This window comes from Mesoplodon bidens (genome assembly GCF_964165515.1).
Source record: "Mesoplodon bidens genome assembly, chromosome: 10".
Lineage (NCBI taxonomy): Eukaryota > Metazoa > Chordata > Mammalia > Artiodactyla > Ziphiidae > Mesoplodon > Mesoplodon bidens.
In genome coordinates, this window is record NC_138172.1 from 4386701 (window position 1) to 4409675 (window position 22975).

Consider the following 22975-nt stretch of genomic DNA (forward strand, 5'->3'; position numbering starts at 1 on the left):
CAGATTCCTAGGCACGTCTTAGGTCTTCCCAGTTGGAACTTCTGGGATAGGGTCCTGAGATAGGCATTTTTAACAAGAACCCCAAGTAAATAGCCCACAAAAGTTTGAGAGCCGTTCATCCACGAGAACATGTGAGCTCTAAGCGCACGCCTGGTTCTGACCGTGTATAACTCTGCATTTGGGAGATACTGATCAGATGCTTACTGCGTTTCTGTCCAGGATGGCCAGTTTTATCCCACCTCCCAACTCCTTTCCAGTGGTTACCACAGTTACTTGTGTCCACATATTTTCTGCTCTTCAAAGCAGTAAATATGCTAGAGCTGTGTGTTAAGAATGATTCTGAGGCCGAGTCCTAGACCAGTGGGAAAGAGTTCAGTGATCGGTTAGTGATGTCTTCCACAGGGAGAGGTGGGAGTGATGGTGGTATGTATGCCAAGCTGTTGCTCAGCTTTGCTGTGGCAGGTATGCAGAGCATCCATATAATGAGTCATCAGCAGATAGAAATAGGGGAAAGGAAATAACGTCTCTTGGACCCCTGCTGCATGTCAGGTCTTGTATTGGGGTCTGGAGATGCAGAGCTAAGACGTGAATCCCAGCCCTTGAGGAAATCACAGCTTAGTGGAGCAGTAAATACGTGGACATGAAGAACCATGATAAACATCGTGAGGGAGAGAGAGAAAGTGCTACAAGGTTCAGAGAAGGGAGTCATCTCTCCAGCAGGGAGATCACTGAGAAGCAGTGATACAGGAGGAGCCCACACAGGGAGGACTGTGCGTGTGCCATGAAGGCAGAGGGAGCAAGGGTGGTCCAGGAAGAGGGCCTGGCCTGGGCACAGGCATGGAGATGGGAAAGTGCCGGACATGTCAGAGTTCAGAGGGTCACCCAGCGTGGTTGGAAGATGGGAACAGTGTAGGTGCGGTCGGAAAAGAGTCTGAGGGGAGAAGTCAAGGTGGCTGGTGGAGGCATATGCAAGTGTGGAGGCTGAAGACAGCTGGGTGCAAAATCCAGTGGGTCAGACACGCTGTTGTCATCAGGACCCTCCGGTGTCCGTGAGCTCCCTGCTCTTTGTCATTTTGGCATTTTGTACATACAGTGAGATTTCCCTCACTGTAGCCAAAAAACAGAGGTGCTTTGGAGTCGGCGCCCTGTCGTGACGTAGCAGCAGATGGGCTGGGCTGCCTACACTTCCCTTTAGGAGGGATATGCCTCTGCTTCCAAAAGGAAAAACTGGGTCAGGAAGGGCTGTGTCTTCCCTCCTGTGGCGAGCTCCTGCCCATGGCCCCTGCCTGGAGGAGGAACTGGAGTAGCCCACGGCCAAACGCCCTCCTGGCTTTCTCCAAGGGCCAGGCTTGACGCTACGCCAAGATGCAGGCTGGCCGTTGTCTCTCCAGCTGCCTGCGGACACTGAACCAGGCCTGCTCTGGACTAGTGGCCTCCACCTCACGCCTGCTGGGATCGGGCTAGGACCCTGCCTGAGCCATGGACGGGCAGGTCCAGATAACCCAACCCCGACGCAGACTCAGTGGCTGTGAGTGTTCCTGAAAGATGGACTGGGGCTCTGCCTCTCCCTCCCCCCTGGTCCCCCTCCAGCTCAGGCCTCATCACCTCCCAGCTCTGCCATTCCATTCTCCATCTGGCAGCCAGAGTGATCCTATTAAAATATGTTTGATGGTGCCAGAACTCCTTTTTGCAAAGTCTTCCATGCATCTAGATGGCCTTCAGTAGAATCTGGAAAGTACTTATTGTTTGTGAGGACCAGCGAAGGCTACTTGGAGGAGGGCAGCGTTCGTTTGGGATTTATGCTCACATCAAACCATTACCACAGTTCCTCACACAGGTCATAGCTGGAGGTATGGTTTCCAGGAAAAGCCAGATCCCACCACCCCACCAATCCAAACTGGGACCCACTTACCATCAAACACACAGTCTGAAACACCACCATCCCCACCTCTCCCCAGCCCCTGGCTACCACCATTCTGCTTTCTGAATAGAGCTTTTTCAGGAACAATTTTAAATGTATAGAAAACATTGAGAAGATTATACAGAAAGTTCGCATGCATGCCACAGTTTCCCCTGTTACGAACATCTTATATTAGCATGGTACATTTGTTACAGTAAAGAACCAATATTGATGTAGTATTATTAACTAAAGACCATAGTTCATTCAGATTTGCTTAATTTTTGCCTAATGTTTTCTCCAGGTTCTCATCCAGGATATCGCATCACTTTTATTTTTATTATTTTTTTTTGTTTTGGTTTTGGGGTTTTTTCACACACACACACACACACACACACACACACACAGTATTTTATTTTTACAAGACATAAATAAACTGACACCAAGCATTATAAATGGATGACCACAACAAAAACAACAATGATTGCAATTACTAAACACGAAACACACTCATACTATGTCATAATATTGACATTCTGTCCAGTAATCCTCCACTGTAACAGCTCCTTTACTTTGCAGTGGAAGTTGATTTGTATATTTTTTGCCTCTGAGTCCTTGTGGGACTTTTTTTTTTATTCAAACAGAAAGTCACAAAAATTATAATCATCCTCGTCAGTTCACTCAGTCCCATGTAATTAATTTTTTTTTCATCTTGATCTTTTGTTAGCACTTTTATGAGTTCATCAGTTTTCCATTAGAGTTCTGAAAATGCTTATTCATTCAGTTCAGCAGTATAGTCAGTTACCAGAAACCTGTACTTGTCAGAGTCTTTTCCATGAATTCCTTGAAGATGAAACCCTTTTATAGGAACATTTTTGCAAAAGCATCAGAGTATACCCAGAACTGTCTGTAAATGACAAAAGACTTAAAAATGACCACGGTTAAAGATTTGATGAAAGTTCATAATAATGCAATTGACAAGGAAATTTAGTTATTTCTGAGATATACATTTTTAAGTAATAACTAGAATTATGACTTATAACATTATACCAGAACATATAAGATTTTAAAATATTTATCGCATCACTTTTAGATGTCATGTTTCCTTAGGCTCCTTTGACTGTGACAGTTTCTCAGGCTTTCTTTGTTTTTGATAACTTTGACAGTTTTGAAGAATACCTATCAGTTATAGTGTAGGATGCCCTCTGTTGGGATTTGTCTGATGTTTTTCTCATGATGAGACTAGGTTTGTAGTTTAGGCGGAAGAAGATCACAGAAAGTACTACTCTCATCATATCATATGAAGGGTACATACTGGCAACCTGTTGTATGACTGTTGATGTTGACCGTGATCACCTGGCCAAGGTTGTGTTTGTCGGATTTCTCCATGTAAAGTTCCACCCCCACCTGCCCTGTCCGTACTCTTTGGAGGAAAGTCACTATGCACAGCCCACATTTAAGGAATGAGGAATTATGCTCCCTCTCCTTGAGAGCAGAGTATCTACCTAAATTACCTGGAATTCTTCTGCAAGGGAGATTTGTCTCTTCTCTCTCATTTATTAATGTATTCACCAATTCTAAATAAATTATTTATATCAGTAAGAATTCACGTATATTTATTTTATGTTTGAGTTCTAATCCCATCTACTTTATTTTATTTCTCAAATTGTTCCATCTTTGGCCATTGAGAACCTGGCCAGTTGGTTCCTGTGCCTCTTTCACATACCCCCATTGATGTGGGTTTGGGTGGGGATTTTTATTTTGTTTATTTATTTTTTGAGCACTTCCTTACTTTCTGGCACTACAAGATGCTCCAGGTTCATGTTGTATATTTTCTGCCCCAGTCCTAGAATCAGCTATTTCTCCAGGGAGGCTTGGTTCCTTTAATTGGTTAATGGTATTAGAAACCAAGATCTGGGCACCAGGTTTGCTCATTGCTATTGGGGTATCATATCTTCTAGATTCTCTTAGCTATAGAGCAAAGTAATAAATGTGTATATACCAACCTGTGTATATACTCATATCTATAACTATTTCTATATATAACCACCTGTATTAAGCTAGATATGAGTTCTTACTGATGTCTTCAACTCTAATTCTTACCAAACGGATCATTCCAGCCTCCTTCCCTGGCTTATCTGTAAATTTCCACTCCAACAGGGAGAAACCTGGCTCCTGCCATCCAACATCCATTTATTTAATTGATCAGTTTACCTTCCTTCTTGAAAAATATTTTTCCTGGGTATAGGAATCTGGGTTGACCAGTATTTTCTTTCAGTACTTTAAAGATGCCATGCCACTGTCTTATGGCCCGCCTAGTTTCTGATGAAAAATCTGCTGCAATGTTTATATTTATCCTCATTATGTAATGTGTCCCTTTTTTACTAGTTGCCTTCAAGATCTTCTCTTTACATTTGACTTTTAGAAGTTTGACTATGATATCTAAGTATGTGTGTTTTGGAGGGGTGTGGCATTTATCCTGTTGTGATTCTTAAACGTCCTGGACCTGTGGTTTGCTGTTGTTCATTAATTTTGGAAAATTCTCTTGGATGCCCTGTTCTTCCTCCCCGCCCCCACACTCTATTTTCTCTTTGTGTTTCAGTTTGGTGAATCTCAAGTTACTTATCTCCAAGTTCATTCATTCATTCCTCAGCTGTGTTCAGTTTGCTGTTAAGCCTGTCAAAGGAGTTCTTCATTTCTGATACCACATTTCTTATTTTTCACATTTCCATCTGTTCATGCATGCTGTCTACCTTTTCCACTAGCTCCTTTAACATATTAATCGTGGTTATTCTAATGTCCCTGTCTGATGGCTCCAACATCTGTGTCACCTCACATTCTGGTTTTCTTGAATGCTTTATCTCTTGAAAATGAGTTGGGGTTTGTTCTTGTTTTTTGTGTTTCCCATAATGTTTAATCAAATACCAGATATTATGTGTAGAAGAACTGTAGAGACTGGGGGAAATAGTGTCTACCTCCAGAAGTGGACATGCTTCTTTTTTACTCATGCCATTCATGTCGAGGGTGGGAGTTGCATCAATCCAGTCAGTAGTTGAGCTGGGTTTAGGTTTTCTTGTCACCATCCTCGCCTTTCAGAGCCCCACAGACGTCATGCTCCTCCAGAAGGGGGCTGCCGTTACCTGATGCTGTTTGCGGGCCTGAGGTGCTGGCGAGTTTTTCTCATGTTCCTGCTCCATCTTTGGAGATCTCTTTGTTCTTGCCCCTTCCCCTTCTCAGGGGTAGACCGCTGTTTCCTCTTACTCAGTGCTAGGCTCGTAGGTCACAGCTCTCCTGGACAACCCTCAGTCTTAAGTAGGGCCTGTGAGCCAGGCTCTCTCAGCATTCCTGCCCCTCCTCTGCATGGTGGCAGAACTCTGCTGTGAGTCTGTGGCGGGTCTTTGACAGGTTTCTGCTTTGTGTTGGTACACAATCCTGGGCCTGAGAGGTTACCCACCTCTTCTTGGAACAGATAGCTTTTGCTTCTGCCCTTTCCCCAGAAGCAGTGGGCGGCTCTTTGCCTGGGCTCTGGGAGTGGGAGGGTTGCCCCACCTCCCCCAGTGGCTGAAGGGTTTTGTTCCAGAGAGGGGCCTGTGGAAATGGGCAGGGTTTTATTCCAGCCCCCAGTGGTAGCCTGCTTGCCTTCACCACCAAGAGGGGGTTCTCTCTGGCCCCAGTCTTCCTTGTAAGTACCTGGCAGAAACTCCTGGAAAAGAGCTTGCAAGTGACTGCAGATGCCCCTTGTGGCTGGGGCTTCCTGTTAGCCTGAACTGTCCCACCAGCCCACACCTGACCTTTAGGAACCTATTAACATTTTAGCTGCTTTCTTCTCACCTTTTTTATGCTGACCACCTCCTCCCCATGTGTTGCCAAAGGCAGAATAGCTCATTCCTCTTGTGTTTCCATGGTGGGGCTGTGGTCTGTCTTTGGGACTCAGTTCACCCAGTGGCCTTGGGACCCCACCTCTCCCATAGGCATAAGAAGAGTTATGCTTTTGCAGACAATATGGCTTTTTCTCCCTGTTAGGTTGGGGGCATGGTTTCCTTGCAGCCCCTACATGATAAGCGGAAGTGGAACAACTTATATACATTTTTAATGGGTAGGATTTTATGCCCTAAACTGGGGACAGTGTCAAGACCTGAAATTCAAGACATTTTCTCTACACACAATTTTCACCTTGTTCATTGACTTTAGAAACAACCCTGCAAAAGGTTAAGGGGCATGTGCCCCGTGGGTTAGGTGCTTGTCATTTCTAATTTTACGGGATGCTGTGCATAGGCCTGGGGGCATGTCACCTTACGTACTGTGGATTCCCAGTGAGGGACCGACAGGGAGCTCCCAGCACACTTGTTTTTCTTGAGGGAGCACGGAGCATTTCCTCCACAGGTGCTACGGTTTTTTGGTTATTCTCTCTCAGGCCCTGCTCGCCCCCCGCCCCCGCAAAGGGCGCAAGCCCACAGAGCCAGTCCGGCCTTGGACATCTGTCACCTCTGGGTTATTGAGGTCCGGGTGCTCCAGGCGTTACGGGGGACACAGGCTAGAGTAGGAGCAGAGGCCGGGAGACAAATGGGTATCGGACGGCACAGCGAGGCCATGTGACCATCTCCATGGCGTGCAGAAAGATGGCAGTGTCAGACCCCAGGCCCAGAGAGACAAGCCTGCTGGTAGGCAGTCCGCACAGGTGGCATCCTGCAGACCCAGGCTCAACTCCTGGTCCTGCCACCGACAGGAGGTCAGATTGGGAGCAAGTCCCTTCTGGGCTGCATTTCCTCCTTTGAAGTGGAAACAATGCCACTCCTTACAGAGGAGATGAGGCGTCCTGACCATCTCCCCCTCGCCCTGCTCCCGCCCGCAGGAAAACCTACAGAAGCTGGTCCACATTGAGCACAGCGTTCGGGGCCAAGGGGACCTCCTCCAGCCAGGAAGGGTGAGTGCCACCACCGCTGCCAAGGGCAAGGGCAAGGGCAAGGGGCAGCCCGGCAGGCAGGCGAGGCCTTGATAAGCCCCATTGTTCAGCTGGGCTGGCCCCAGGCAGGCCTGGCTGCAGGTGCCGTTCACCCAGGAGGGTGGGGGGAGGGCAAGGGCTCTGCTGGGCTCCCCAGGTCCCCCAGCTGCCTCCCCTGGGGTTTTCTGCTTTCAGGGCCTTTAAAGAAACAGTGCCATTTGGGTTCCGTGTCCCTCTGAGAAAAAGAGACACCAGTATTCTTAGTTTAGTCCAGTTGCTGGGAAATCAGGGAAAACATCTCTCAGGAACCCCAACAAAGCATTTTAAAAGTAACATTTTGGGGGATTTCCCTGGTGGCGCAGTGGTTAAGAATCCGCCTGCCAATGCAGGGGACACAGGTTCAAGCCCAGGTCTGGGAAGATGCCACGTGCCACGGAGCAACTAAGCCCGTGAGCCACAACCACTGAGCCTGTGCTCTAGAGCCCGCAAGCCACAACTACTGAGCCTGCATGCTGCAACTACTGAAGCCCGCGCACCTAGAGCCCATGCTCTGCAACAACAGAAGCCACCGCAGTGAGAAGCCCTTGCACCACAACAAAGAGTAGCCCCCGCTCGCCGCAACTAGAGAAAGCCCGCGCACAGCAGCGAAGACCCAGTGCAGACAAAAATAAATAAATAAATTTAGAAATCACATTTTTTAAGAGACAAATTTACCCACTTTTAAGCTTCCAAATGGAAAACATAAAACTCAGCTCAAGGGCTTCCCTGGTGGCGCAGTGGTTGCGAGTCCGCCTGCTGATGCAGGGGACACGGGTTCATTCCCCGGTCCGGGAAGATCCCACATGCCGCGGAACGGCTAGGCCCCTGAGCCATGGCCGCTGAGCCTGCGCGTCCGGAGCCTGTGCTCCACAACGGGAGAGGCCACAAGAGTGAGAGGCCTGCGTACCACAAAAAAAAAAAACAAAAAAACCTCAGCTCAAGAATAGTCAAAAATGTGTCTATTACCTATTCCAGTCCATGAAGGACAAGGAACAAAGGAATGAGAGATTGCACTTAGGTGTAGAATCACACCTAATGTTTTGGCCCGAGTCATCAGTTTAGTGAATATTTATTAAACATCTATTTGTATCGTCCAGAATTGAGGGGGCTGTAGCAACTGTTCACAGGTCTTCAGCTGTTTTAGCAAACTTTCAAAGTCTCTGTTCCAATTGGACCCCTTGTGGTAGCGAACCAGCAAACGAGTCATTGTTTGGACCACTCTGTGGCCAGACGGTGTCTGGGGTTGGTGTAATTCAAGGTGGATGCTCCTGAAAGGCCAGGTGCCTGTCCCCAGAGCTGCTCCACCAAACACGGAGCACGTCTCCTAAGCTGGGAATTCCCCCCCGAGTTGCTCTCTGGTACTCTGAGAGGCACCGTAATTTGTTTCCCACTAAAGGGCCTCCCCCACCCTTCTCCAGGACATAGTGGGGTGTCAGCCTGACCACGGAGGTCTGCTTCTCTCCCCACAGGAGTTTCTGAAGGAAGGGACACTGATGAAAGTAACAGGGAAAAACAGACGCCCCCGACACCTGTTTCTGGTAAGTACCTGGCCCCCATCCAGGCCCCAGGAGTGTCAAGTTCTGTAAGGTGTTCTGGGGCAGTACTCAAGGATGGCTGGAAGCAAAGGGGAGACTAGACCAGAGCCTAATCCTTAGGGGGCGGATCATTCTGAATAGCCGAGCTTTCCAGAAAGCTGAGGGCTTTACAACCCATCCCTAATGTATTACTTGAACGATTTTGAGGGGGATTTTGCCAAAATTTAATTACCCAGGTGTCCATCCTAAAACCAAGAAGTTCTTAAACCGGGAGTAGCTATTCAACTGCCTTATCTCACAAGTGAGAAAACTGAGATCCAGAAAGGAGGGTTGACTTGGCCGGATCTCCCCGCAGGTCGGCGGCAGGTCCAGAAGGGAACCAGGGTTCTGACCCAAGCCCAGCCCTTTCTCCACTGTGCACAGGATGGGATATACGTAACATTTTTGATGATTTACCGCCACAGTCTGGAACACCAGGGAATGTCCAGGTCACTGAGCTACAAACAGCTCTTTGCCCCAGTCCTGAGACCCGGCTCCCCCTGCCCTGCAAGTTGTTTTGCCTTTTAAGTTCTTCTCTCTGCTGGATGTAATTTTTCTCTCTGCTCCTTCGCTGTTAGCTGTCATCTCTTGTTACTGTCAGTTGTGGCTGCCCTAACAGCCTCCTTACACTTTGTTACAATCGTGTGCAGAGTAAAAGGAGAGAGGCTCTGAGTCAGTGTGTAGGAACAGGCCGACAAAGAAAGGGCATTGGAGGAACAGGAACAGCATAAGCAAACCTAGAGGCGGGAGGAGCGTGGCGTGTCTGGAGGACCTCTGTGAGTCTTGTGGAGTCATTGGCTGCAGGTGGGCTCTTCCACTCACGAGCTGGGTCTACACCAGGCCTCAGATAGACCCTCTGCCACTTGGGGACTGAATTCCAGAGAGGGCTCGTGGTCCTGAGCAGGGGAATCCTGAGCCTGACCGAAGCGGCACGTCTGCGGCTGCCCATCAGGGTTTGGGGAGCCTCTGTGGCACGTGTCCCGAGGCCCCAGCCCGACCTCAGTGGATCACTCCACTCCTCATAGAGCACAAGGGGCGTCGAGCTTAGAGGCTCTTCTCCCTCTGTTCCCTCCTCACAGCCACCTGTCACCTCCCGTGAGAACCCCTCCCTCTGGCTGGCTGGTGCTGCAGTGCAAGGCAGGCAGCGTGGTCCTGGACCACTCATAGAGCCCTGGGTGCTCGTGGCATTGCCATGGCAGCAGGGGCTCGAGGGGCAGCCGCAGGAAGGCTGGAACTGCTGTGGTAGTGACACAGGCGGGTTCCCCAGGGTGGGCGGGGTGTGGCTACCACCAACACACTACCCTGCACACACTTGGAGGCACCCTCATTTACTCGTGACCCTGGCTCTGCCACTGATGAGCTTTGTGATCCTGGGAGGTTGTCCAGCCAGTCTGTGCCTCGGTTTCTCCCTCTGTGAAATGGGGATGATAATAACAGCACCTGCCTGAGGGAATTGCTGGGGGATGAACTGAGATCATTCCGGGGGCTTAGCCCAGCACCTGGTCTGCCCGGGAGTGCATGTGGAATGGCCAGTAGTTCTTGTCACTGTTAGAAGAACAGAGCCAGAAGGGGCTTTGAAGGTTCCTCTGACCCAGGGGTCGGCCTACTGCCTGTTTTGTTCAGAAAGGTCTATTGGAACGTGGCCTCACGCATTCTTTTATGATTGTCGGTGGCTGCTTTTAGGCTGTAGTAGCTGAGTTGAGCAGTTGCGACAGAGACCACCTGGCCCACAAAAACTGAAATATTTACTATCCGGCCTTTTACGAAAAAAATTGCCAACCCTTGTCTATTCCAACTCTGTTTAAAACAGACAGTGAGGCCCAGAGAGAGGAAGGGTTTGCCTGAGGTCACACAGCAGCTCAGTGCCCAGGTCGGTTCTCCCGTACCACCCTGGCCAGAAGTGCCAGGAGAGCTGGTGGCAGGAAAACTCACCCATTCTGTCCCCTCAGCAGACTCTGTCTGCAGGGAGAGGAGTGTAAATCCTGAGTTCTTGCTCCATTTCAGACCCCGAGATGCCTTGTCCTGTTCTATCCTCAGGACACCCCTAGTCTGCCTTGGCTCCCACGCATAGGGGCTCACTGGGGGCCACTGTCAATGTTTGTAGTGATGTGGGGGTGGGGATGTCCTCCGCTTGGCAGGTGAGGAGGCTGAGGCTCAGAGAGGGCAACGGCTTGTCCATAGTCACAGAGCCGCTGCAGAGCAGGGTCAGGACTGACGGCCCACAGCCCCACCCAGAGCGTGACGTCGGCTCTTCAAGCTGTAAACTTTTAGCCAAACAGAAACACTCTCTCCGGAGGAGAAGTGACTTTCCTTATGTTTCTTCATCTCTGCCCTGCTTTGGGGCAGGAAGCTTCAGTTGTTCATTCAACAAATATTAATTGAGCGCCTACTGCGTTGCTGGAGGTACGGCGGTGAATAGAACACACCAGCTCCCTGTCCCCAAGGAGCTTCCCCCTTCCCTCCCTTCCTTCCTTCACTTTGCTTGGTAGAGGCTTAATTAATTAATTAATTAATTTTAAATATTTTATTTATTTATTTTTATTTTTGGCTGTGTTGGGTCTTAGTTGCGACACGTGGGATCTTTGTTGCAGCATTCGTGATCTTCCGTTGCAGCGTGTGGGCTTCTCTCTAGTTGTGCAGGCTTCTCTCTAGTTGAGGCGCGTGGGCTCAGTAGTTGTGGCATGCGGGCTTAGTTGCCCCACGGCATGTGGGATCTTAGTTCCCCGAACAGGGGTTGAACCTGTGTCGCCTGCATTGGAAGGTGGATTCTTTACCACTGGACCACCAGGGAAGTCCCTGAGGCTTAATTTATATAGAGTTAAATGCATCAATTTTAAATGTACGTGTTAGTATGTGTTGACAATTGTATATCATCATGTGACCACCACCTGGGTCAAGGTACAGAACATATCCAGCCCCCAGAAAGTTCCCCTGTGCCCCTTGTCAGGCACCTTCCCCCACCCCCACCCCAGGCAACCACTGGCCTTGTTTCCATCAGTATAGGTTAGTTTTGCCTGCTCTGGAGCTTCATATAAATGTTATGAAGCAGCGTGTACTCCAGAGTCTGGCTTCTTTCCCTGGCATGTGTTGGAGGTTGAGCCCTGTCAACAGGCATGTATCTGTCTGCTCTGTGGTTACTGTGTGGCTGTGAGGTGTGAATGAACCACAGTTTCTGTGTCTAGTCACCTGTTGATGGACGTTTGGGTTGTTTTCCTTTGGGACTGTTATGAATAAGACTCTAGGAACATTCCCATACCTGACTTTTTTTTTTTTTTTTTGCGGTACGTGGGCCTCTCACTGCTGCGGCCTCTCCCGTTACGGAGCACAGGCTCCGGACGCGCAGGCTCAGCGGCCATGGCTCACGGGCCCAGCTGCTCCGCGGCATGCGGGATCCTCCCGGACCAGGGCACGAACCCGTGTCCCCTGCATCGGCAGGCGGACCCCCAACCACTGCGCCACCAGGGAAGCCCCCCATACCTGACTTTTTGTGGGCATCTGCATTTGTTCCTCCTGGGTGTTTATGTCAGAGTGGAATTGCGGGGAAGGGTGTCCCGTTTCAGCCCAGAGTGGTTTTGCTCTCCTGTGTGGGTCACGGGGAATGCAAGATGCCTCTGCTCAGTGATGCTCCAGGCCACACCCAGCACAGCCTTCTGGGGCCAAGACATGTCTGATGGGGTTCCCCTCTCCCCAGATGAGTGATGTGCTCCTGTACACGTATCCCCAGAAGGATGGGAAGTACCGGCTGAAGAACGCATTGGCGGTGGCCAGCATGAAGGTAGATACCTGGGGTGGGTGCCCTGGGGTGGGCGGGGGGACCCCAGGGGAAGCAGAGACACAGCCCTGCTCGTGGAGCTCACAGACCAGCTGAGGTGAGGGAGCCTGGGTTGTGAGTTACAGCAGGATTCTGTTGTAGGTAGTCTAGGGAGAGTGAGGGTGAGGGAGGCCTCCTGGGCCGGGGAGCCGAGTCCCTTAGAGTGGATAATATTTGGAGAAATAGGGAAGGGAGAGAAGGAAGGGGTCCTAGGAGGAGGGAAATGCATAAGGAAAGGCTTGGAGGGAGGAAACAAGCAGGTGTTTTTTTTCAATTGTGGTAAAATATGCATAATATAAATTAACCATTTTTAAGTATACAATTTGACAGCATCAGGTACATTCACGTTGTTGTACTGCCACTGCCACCATCCACCCCAGAAATCTTTTCATCTTTCCAGTGTGAAGCTCTGTCCCCATTAAACACTAATTCCTCATCCCCCCTCCCCTAGGCGCTGGGAGCCACCATTCTACTCTCTTGTCTCTATGAATTTAGCTACTCTAGGGACCTCATATAAGTGGAATCGTATGTGATATTTGTCCTTTTGTGACTGGCTTACTTCACTGAGCATAATGTCCTCAAGGCTCATCCATGTGGTAGCAAGTGTCAGAATCTCCTTCCTTTTTAAGGTTGAATAATACTCCATCGTATGTGTAGACCACACTTTGTGTACCCATCATCCATCCATGGACACTTGGGTTGCCTACACCTTTTGGCTGCTGTGAATAATGTACATGGGAGTGCAAATACCTATTCAAGTGGCAGATATTTCTTAAATGTGAGAGAGATGCCAGCCCAGCTGGACATTCTCATGGGTGAGCTTGGAGAGAAGGGAAGGTGACACAGCTGTGACCTCCCTTGCTGTAACTTGGGTCCCAAATACGGGGCTGGTTGGGAGCTGATGGGGATTCTCAATGAGCAGGAAGTTTTAGGAAGTTAATTCCAGCCCAGCGTGGGGACAGGGTCAGAGAGGGGAGCCCTCAAGTGGGGGAACTGGGTGCGGGCTGTCATTTGGGAGGGTGGAGGGACGGGAGGGAAAGAGCTGTAGGAGCCCTGCAGGGGCTTTCCTGCTCCTGAGGCTCCTAACCTGGCGAAGGGGAAGGGAAGCACCTGTTCAGCTGGGAGGCGGCTTCCCATTTTGAACCAAAGCTTCTGCTCAGGAGTCTGTGACAGAGGCCGTGAGGGAGGGTGGCCACTGGACAGGTACTTGTCCAGAACGATGGGTTCTAAGAGGGCTGCTCGTAGCCTTCCTGGGTGTGGGCTGGTGGCCACAGAGTTGGAGTCGGCAGCCGAGCCCTCGCCGCACGCGTGCGCGCACACACACGCAAACACACACACACACAAACACACCCCCCCCATCTTCCACATAAGAAGGGTTTGCCCTTTACAGTGAGGAAACTCAGGCTCAGAGTGGGGCAGTGGCAGGACCCCTCCCACCCCCATCCTGAGGGGCCACTGTTGGTTTCCAGGTCAGCCGCCCTGTGATGGAGAAAGTGCCCTATGCCCTGAAGATCGAGACTTCCGAGTCCTGCCTGACCCTGTCTGCAAGGTAGGAGGAGGGGAGAGGAGGGGGGGTCTGGGGCAGAAGGGGCAGGGTTTTGCTGGCGCGAACATGTGGAATAACAGGTGCTGGAAGCGGTGTCATTTTTATTTCGGTATCCTTTTGGGTAAAGGACTTTTGTCTTTTCATTATTTCTTGTTCTTTTTTGGATCACAGACCTCTTGGAGAATCTGGTAAAACTATGGCTTCTCTCCCCAGAAAAAAAATGAGCATACACATAAAACTTTACATAGAATCTCAGGGGTTTCCAGAGCCCGTTGCTTAAATATAAAAATACCTCATCGTTGTAAAACCCTAAGGATTATCGGGTCTTTGCAGCAGTAAGAAAAGTTACAGTCAGTGAAAAGTGCAGAGTGCACCTTAGTTCACAAAATGGTCTGCGTTTAGCCTTCCAGGTCTGGAGAGTGAGAGAAAAATAAGGAGTGAGCATTCATCATTTTACCTTCCCTGTTTGGGAGTAAGGCCTTTCTATCAGAGATGGCCGTTTTCTTTAGGCCCTCGATCTCTGCCCCAGGGACCCCTCCTCGCTGGCTTCTGGCAGAGAAAGGGCTCCCTCCTCCCTCTTTCAGGGCAACGCCAGGTCAAGCCGGGGTGCGGAGGGGGGCTCAGAAACCAGGGAGCGGGGGCTCCTGCCAGGGGCCTCTCTGGGCACAGTAGGGGTACAGAGTTCCCCAGGTTGGGGTGTCTTCCCTCCCAGCCAGCGTGTGACCCGGGCGGCAGCAGGTCCCTTTGTGGGCGTGGTTCTGGGTGTGGGATGGGACTTCCGGCCTGACGCACACGCTCTCTCATAGATGCGCTTTCCTGTCCTCAGTGCCCAGTCCTGTGCTGAGGATACAAACCGTCTAAGCCTTGATTTGCTCAGAAGAGCCCACTTTACGGGTTGGAAAGTTATGACCTAGCAGAGCATAACTGCTGTAATAGTAGTAATGACAAAGGTGACATGCCCTGGGCACCTGCCAGGTGTCAGGCGCCTCCTCGGATCCTCAGCACCACCCCTGGAGGTGGGGCCTGCAGCTCCTCCCATGTGCAGGGAGTTGAGGCCTAGAGAGGGGTTCCACATCCATGTGAGGCAGAACTGGTGTTCAAACGCAGGACTGTGTGAGCCAGAGCACTTCTCCACTCCTATCTACTGCCTGAGGGGGTGGAAATAGCCTTGGAAATTCTAAGGAGTGACCCCTCCATCTGGGGAAGTGAGGGAAGGCTTCCTGGAGGAGGTGATGCCTGGGTGGGTTTCCATGGCCTCTCCTCTCCTTATCTCTAGGTAAAATCAGGGGCATGAGGAGGCCCAGGGTATGGTTTCCTTTTGCCCAGCTGTGAAGTGAGGAGAGTGACAGGCCACGCTCAGCCCTTCAGGTGGGGCTGCCCATCTCTCCTAGGAAGAGGCACTGCCCTTTGGCCAGTGGCCTCAAGGAGCCACTGTCACTGTCAGGCCGGTCACCTTCCTGCTAGCCCCAGATACTTCACGCTGAAGCTTCCAGGGGGCTCGTGCATCTCCTTCTAGGGATGTGGCGTCTGGCTGCCCACCGCCCTCCCTCCCAGGCCAAACTGGTCCCTTCTTCTGGTTTGAGTCCGTACACTTCGTATGGGGTGGGAACGACATCTAGGGGGCTCTGTGAGAATTTCCACCCTGAAGCTGCTCTGGGGTGGCTCAGGCCAGGTGTGGCTCTCACCACTCAGGAGACCCTGCCGGGCTCGGAGCGGGGATGGGAAGTCTTCGTTTTGGATGAGTGAGTGGGAAGTTGTGTGGGAAACTGAGGAGGAAGATGGAGAGAGTGGGACGGTGGCCGTTGCCAGCATTTATCCACCCACCCTCCCAGTGGTACCCGGCCCTCAGCCCCCTGCCAGCCTGCCCTCCTAAAGTGTGGGACCCCTTGCTTTTGCACGGTGCTGTGTCCTCGACAGAGTCCTCCACACCACACGTGTCATTTGGTCCCTACAACAGCCCTGGGAGTTAGAGGAGCAGTGTTGGATGTTCCGTTGTTACAGGCAGAGCCCGAAGATAAGTAACGTTTGGGGCCGCCTGCTCGGAAGCAGAGGTGCCGCGGTGCAAGCCTTGGCCCGTCTGGCGGGTGGCTGGGCTGGCCAGTGGGGTTTCAGGCATGGGGGAGAGAGTCTCTGGCGTGGGGGAGGGGCGGGGGCCCCCAGGACGTGTTCCGCCCCCAGAGGGCGGAAGGCAGAGCCCTTGTGCACCCCTCGCTCACTCCAGCTCGTGCCCGCAGCTCCTGTGCAGAGAGGGACGAGTGGCACAGCTGTCTGAGCAGAGCCCTCCCTGAGGATTACAAGGCCCAGGCCCTGGCTGCCTTCCAGCACAGCGTGGAGGTGAGCGGGCTTTCTGGGGCATCCGTCTCACAGACCTGGGTTTCCCTGGGGCCCTTGCACACCCACGAGGCTGCGCATCTCCTTCCTTCAGGACCCTGGGTCCTCCCCGTGCCCGGCTCAGGGTGATCACTGTGCAGCCCAGAGCCTGGCACCTACGGCTCTGTTTGTAACCGAGGTCAGCTCCCTGGGGGTTGCAGGGGAGCCTGTAGAAGTGGAGTCCACCCCGCCCACACACGTGCACACCCCGTATGGGGTAGGGGGGTACCCATCCAGTTGGTCTCCTGACCCCACTGCTTGCCGAATTCCGCTGTTCCAGATACGGGAGAGGCTGGGGGTCAGCCTGGGGGAGAGGCCCCCGACCCTAGTGCCTGTCACACATGTGATGATGTGCATGAACTGCGGCTGTGACTTCTCTCTCACCCTGAGGCGCCACCACTGCCATGCCTGCGGAAAGGTGAGTCCCCGTCAGGGGGCTGTGGGCGCGGCGGCGGCGGCAGGTGGGGACCGGGGGGCGTCCAGCAGCTGCTGCGTGTCGGGCCCAGAGTGGGGCATGTTCACACCAACCCTGTGAAGTTAATTCCCCTTTTACTGATACCCTCCCGCCAGGACTCCAGATCCCAGGCCCATCCCACTACACCAGCAAGCTCTCAAAAGGAAGTCGTAGCGGATGTGGTGGTTATCCTGGGATGAAAAGCATCCTGTCACGGTTAAGGGCCCGGGCTCATCAGAAAAACAGATCAGCTTACAGCATGGTGATGATAGTTAGCAAAAGTGTAGTGTATATTTGAAAGTTGCTAAGAGAGTAGATCTTAAAAGTTCTCATGGCAAGAAAAGAAAATTGTAACTGTAAGTGGTAGATGGATGCTAACTGGCCATTGTGCTGATCATTTCATCATACAGTCTCCCTTGATATCCACAGGGGATTGGTTCTAGGATCCTAGGATCCCTGTGGCTACCAAAATCCGAGGATGCTCAAGCCCCTTATGTAAAATGGTGTAGTAGTTGCATGTAACCTACACACATCCTCCCATATACTTTAAGTCATCTCTAGATCGCTTATAATGCCTAATACAATGTAAATGCTATGTGAATAGTTATAAATACAGCATGAATTCCGTGTAAACAGTGGCCAGCACACGGCAAATTAACATTTTGCTTTTGAAACTTTCTGGAATATTTCTAATATTTTTGATCCACAGTTGGTTGAATCCATGGATATGGAACCCACAGACATGGAGGGCCCACTGTATATATGTATATTGAATCATTACATTGTACACCTGAAACTAAAATAATGTTATGTATCGCTTATATCTCAATTTTTAGAAAAGAAAAACAGATAAGCACCTGCACAGAAACATAATTACTGTGCTCAGAGCACGGGGCCCTGGAGGAGGTGGGAGCGAGCGGGCGGGGGGGCGCAGTCGCGTCGCTGTGCGCATGCTGGGAGGGTGAGACCCTCTGACACGCATCACCCCACCAGATCGTCTGCCGGAACTGCTCAAGGAACAAGTACCCTCTGAAGTACCTCAAGGACCGCATGGCCAAGGTGTGTGACGGCTGCTACGGGGAGCTGAAGAAGAGGGGCGGGGACATCCCAGGCCTGATGAGAGGTACCGGGGACCACCCTCCCTTTCTTCCCCACGTGGCTTCTCCCAACCACCTTCCTGGGGAGGCTCTGAACAAAAGCAGCCCTCAAGGAGGAAACCATTTCCCCAAACGTTGGTTTTGTAGAAAGTGCATAGGTGCACCCAGAGGAAGGGTTCCACGGACAGCTAAGTTTGGGAAACGCTGGGTCCACGCATCTGTGGCGAGGACGGCTGGCCGGCGCTCACGTCTGCTCTGCGTAGCGGCCCTCTCTGCAGGCCTGTGTTCTGTGGGGCCTTTTTTCAATAAGGATGACAAGATGGAGAGCAGAGGCATCATGGTCGCGGCGGGGCTGAGGGTCCTCCAGTAAAGGAGCCCGAGGCAGCTGAGCTGGCCTGTGAGAGCCCGCGCGTAGGGGACAGGCTTCGGCAGAGCAGGGCCAGCTGGAAGGAAAGCAGGTGGATCCTGGGCCTAAAACCAGACTCCCCCTCCCCCACCCCCCGGGGCCACCTGAGGCCATTGGAGAGGACAGCCCAGCCTCATAGAGACTCGGAGAAGAGGGGCTAGCCAGCACTCAGGGAAGCCTGCCCCCAGCCCCGCCTTTGTGTTAGCAGAGGGGGCTGTGCCCGTCTTTCTGGTCACACTGAACCGCCCCAGTGAGTCTGGGTCCCATCTCGGGAGGGACGGGGGCTCAGATTTTACAGACACGTGGCTTCCGTGCCCATCCGCGTGGACTCTCACCTCCCTTCCGCCGCTTGTCTTGCTGCAGGGCGGCCCGTGAGCATGAGCTTCCCCCTGTCCTCCACCCGCTTCTCGAGTAGCGCCTTCTCGTCCGTCTTCCAGAGCATCAACCCCTCAGCCTTCAAGAAGCAGAAGAAAGTCTCTTCGGCACTGACCGAGGTAAGGCAGGTGGGGCTACCTGCATGGGAGGCTGGGGATTGAGACGTTTCTCGGTCCTTCTCAGTGGACAGGGATTGACCCCCCGCCCAAGCCGGACCAGGCTCTTCAGGACAAAGAGGATCCCTAATGGGAGGCGTCCTGACTCACGCTAACAAAGGCAGCCCTGAAGCACAGGCCCGTCTCCTGGGTGACCGAGAAGACACCTGTTGGTGGCAGAGGACAGGAGCCCAAGTGGTTGTAGGTGGTGCTAGGAGACATCTCTCCCATCCTTCTCTGCACCTGTCCCCCCAGCCTAGACCTAGTCCCCAGGGTTACTGCACAGATGGCCCGGGCACTTGGGTCTAAAGCCGTTTGTCCTGGCTCAGGTCTCCCACGTCAGCCCTTCCCTGCCCCTGCCCCCCGCCACCGAGCTTTGCACCATTCTCTCACCCTGGGGGTCCCGCACGGGCTCAGGTGGTGAGCCTCCTAAAGGTCGTGGGGCTCTTTGCAGGGAACCTCAGAATTAGCTAAACTAAATTCCGTTCTGGAAACAGGACCAGATTACATGTGTTTATTCTAATCACAACCACAAACAAATGTGTGCCACGAATATACATGCTGTCAAAAGAAGAGTGATCAGCTGTTTCCAAGTTTTTTCATTAATATTCATTATTGAGTAGCAGGTGGTAATAAAAGTGTTAGGGGTGCAAATTTTAAATGAGTACACTCCTGTCCGTTAACTTAATTCCTTTGCATTTTAAAAATCCTGTAAATAACACATGTGATAAAATTTTTTTCACAACACAGAAGACTATATGATAAAAAGTGAGTTTCTCTCCCTCCCCAAACTCCTTCAGTCCTACCCCTCAAAGGTAACCACCATCAGGTTTCTTATGGACCCTTCCAGAAATTTTTGTGCATGTACATAATAAAGATAGACCATCATAGATCCTTTTTTTTTTACCCAAAAGATGATATACTGGGTCCTCTGTACATTTCTTCCCGTTAATTTATCTTCGATATTATTATTTCACAGTAGTTCATACACATAAATCTCACACTTCTTGCGTTGTGTGGCTGTCTCATCATTTATTTAACTAGGAGTCTCTTTCCACAAATTGAGAAAAGATCACCCTCTCACTCACACCGTGGTGTCTGCATGAGCTGAGCTTATAGAACCTGAGTGTTCTGTGGGTGCAGAGTTCGAGAACCGTTCTCACTCTTTGGGCATCCGGGCACTATGATCCTGGTGCTGTGTGGATCTGCCCAAAGTGACAACCTTTTTGTTACTCAGCGAAGACTACCCCGTGGGCTCTGCAGCAGCCCCAGAAGAAACGGGCGCCCGTCTCCCTCTGCCCTCTCCTCTTCCCCCAGGAGCTCCACCTCAGCAGTGAGGTCTGCTTCCCATGGGAAGGTCTGCAGGCATGCTGCCCCTGGACCGTCTGTCAGGGAGGGAGATCTCAGAGTCAGTTTCCCTGATGTGTTCTGGCCATTCTGCCTTTCTCACTCTGGGAGCTGCTCCAGCAGGTCAAGTGTGGGGAGAGAAGTCGAGTCTGGTGTTAGGAGTCCTGGGACCCGGAGAGGGGCAGGTTCCTTTCCTGGTACTTCTCGAAACACCCGGCTCGTTGTAGCTTCCTCTCCCTACACTGAAGTTAGCTGACCTTCAGAACATTTGCTGAGAGATCTGAGTTCTTACCCTCTCTTCAACTAAGTCAGGATTTGACCTGTGGTAGATCCCTCCATTCCTCTGGGCCTCAGTCTCCCCACCTGTAAAATGAGAAAGTCAGATGAAATTATTTCAAAACCTGGCTTTATTGCTCTCATAGTAAGGTGGGTATTTGTGGAGCACTTACTGTGGGTCAGGCACTGTACCTGACAGGTACGCGTCTTATGTCACTTAATTCCAGTTTTACTAGTAAGGACACTGAGACTTTGAGGAAGTAAGTGGCCTGACATTACCCTTCTAGTAGCTGGTAGAGCCTGTGCTGGAGCCCTAGACTGGTCCTACTCCAAGCCTGTGTTCTTAGCCCCCATATGAAGCCTGTTCAACAGACCACACCCACTACTGCTACTACTTAGAGGAGTTAAACTCATTAGGCAGGAGATCGTAAAACCTTTCAGATAAACAGTAAAAAAGGGATCCCCTCTTAAATACAAGAAAGAAATAAGCTGAAAAGTATAAGAATCAATTTTAGAAGGAAGAAACTTTCCCCCAGATATCTGCAGTTTTGTCATTTGGGGGCTTGGGGGTTGAGGGCAGGGAACCAGGAATCTGAATCTCCACCAGGGGGCAGCACGCCTGCAGGCAGTTTTTGATTCCTGTGTCTAGGGTCCGCAAGTCCTGTCAGTAAATCCTGTCTCTCAGACATGGTACAGTTTTGCTGCCTTTGAGGTGCTGGGTGGATCCCGAGGTCATCCAAGTCTCCGATTCCAAAGCAGTGTGAACACCCCGCCAGCGGGTTCGCAGTGTCCTTTGGGCTCTGTGTAAACCGTGCCTACGACCCGGTGCCCTGACCGCCCTGCTTCCGTCTGCCAGGTGGCCGCCTCCGGAGAGGGCTCCGCCATCAGCGGTTATCTCAGCCGCTGTAAGAGAGGGAAGAGGCACTGGAAGAAGCTCTGGTTTGTCATCAAAGGCAAAGTACTCTACACCTACATGGCCAGTGAGGTAGTGTGCTTCCTGCTTTCTCTCCTCTCCCGTGAGGGCCCGTGGGTTAAGCTCGTGCCTCAGACTGTCTATGTGGGGTGTGCACTGCGCCCCACCAGAGGGCGGTGTGAGTCCTGCATCTGGTTCCCATGTCAGTTCCCACGTCTGTCAGGTGTTTACTGAGGGATGCCATGTGGCTATGCAGCCATGTGTCCATTTCCAATCTGAGTAATTTACCGTTTCTTTGTGGGGCTAAGGTGGTACAGCAGGCAGGCCTGTGCAGCATAGCATTTGGACATCACAGCCCCAGCATGCAGGACAAGCTGGCACTCCCTAAAAGAGAGCTCCTTTCTGTTCTCCCCTTCAGTTGTTTGAGACAAAATTCAGCAGCTTGGAGGAAGCTACCATACTTACTTACTTATTTATTTATTTATGGTTGCATCGGGTCTTAGTTGCGGCATGCTGGATCTTCATTGCAGCGCATGGGCTTCTCTCTAGTTGTGGCGCATGGTCTCCAGAGTGCTCGGGCTCTGTAGTGGAGGCGCACGGGCTCAGTAGTTGTGGCGCGCGGGCTTAGTTGCCCTGTGGCATGTGGGATCTTAGTCCCCCAACCAGGGATCGAACCCGCGTCCCCTGCATTGGAAGGCGGATTCTTAACCACTGGACCACCAGGGAAGTCCCCCTTCTTTACTTTTTGTCTGTGCATTTGTCAGGGAACTATATTGCCTCGTGGTAACTCTTCTGCTAAGTAAAACTCAAGATTATATATATATCATAGAACATCTTACATTTACATCTACTAAAATATCCGAGAGAGGGCCTTGGTCAAGCCTGCTTCTGGAGTAGACAGGTGTGAGCTTGGCTGTACAGCATGGGGCGCTCTGGTCCTGGCCCAGGCTGAACCTGTGGGATAATGTGAAAGATTTCCGTGTCCAGGCCCCACCATCTGATGGTTTCCACAGGCGAAATCCGCTTTGAAAATGGGACTTAAATGCATTCTGCCCAGCTGCACAGGGTAGGTGCTTTACCCACAAGGATGTGCACATCAGCACAGGGCTGGCCCTTCTCCCCTGACTGCAGATGCTGGCATCCAGGCAGAAGGCACTGCCTTCTTCCGGGCATAAAGCTTCCCTCATGAGGGGCCTGCAGCTGTGCCGGCTGCAGTCAGCCCCATCCTCAGGGATCCCAGGGGCCAGGAGGGACGCAGACACACAGAGGGGACCCACTGTGGGCCTGAGTGACTCGGGCACTGTGTGAGGCAAGCCCTCCCTGAGGGGGCCTTTCACTTACGGGTCCACAGATGGGGCTCTCCGTGCTGAGGAGAATGTGGATCTTTCTGCAACAGACTGAAATGTGCTGCAACCCAGAGCGGCATCTTCCTAAGTAGGCATTCCACAGGACACCCGCAGGGGCCCTCTGAGAACTGGGTTCTGAGAGAAGCCTGGGTAGACAGTTTGTGGGACTTCTTACAGTAGTGCTTTTGAGCCTCTAACGAACAACGGCGTGTTGTGGGTCCCCAGGATGTGGAGAGTCCCAGGGTGGCCTGACAGCAGGCCCTTCCTCACAGAGCATCTCGTGGAAAACACACTTGGGGAAGAAATGCTGGCTTAGACAGATGAACAAAGCCTGGTGATAATTAACCAACCACCAGAGAGAGTGGATCCTGTTTGAGAATGGAAAACGCAGAGGCTCCGGGTCCTGAGCAACAGTTGTCATGGAAGT

General features: G+C 51.6%; 1 protein-coding gene across 2 annotated transcripts in view; it reads left to right on the forward strand.

Moving 5' to 3' along the window:
- FGD5 (FYVE, RhoGEF and PH domain containing 5) overlaps nucleotides 1-22975 on the forward strand; it is a 115935-nt gene that overhangs the window by 87428 nt on the left and 5532 nt on the right. For both annotated transcript variants that reach the window (XM_081245562.1, XM_081245563.1), the window contains exons 11-19: nucleotides 6750-6821; nucleotides 8348-8416; nucleotides 12144-12227; nucleotides 13733-13812; nucleotides 16044-16143; nucleotides 16460-16597; nucleotides 17627-17756; nucleotides 18500-18630; nucleotides 21146-21274. In XM_081245562.1, coding sequence (XP_081101688.1) covers nucleotides 6750-6821; nucleotides 8348-8416; nucleotides 12144-12227; nucleotides 13733-13812; nucleotides 16044-16143; nucleotides 16460-16597; nucleotides 17627-17756; nucleotides 18500-18630; nucleotides 21146-21274 — 933 coding nt within the window. The remainder of the gene's footprint in view (nucleotides 1-6749; nucleotides 6822-8347; nucleotides 8417-12143; nucleotides 12228-13732; nucleotides 13813-16043; nucleotides 16144-16459; nucleotides 16598-17626; nucleotides 17757-18499; nucleotides 18631-21145; nucleotides 21275-22975) is intronic.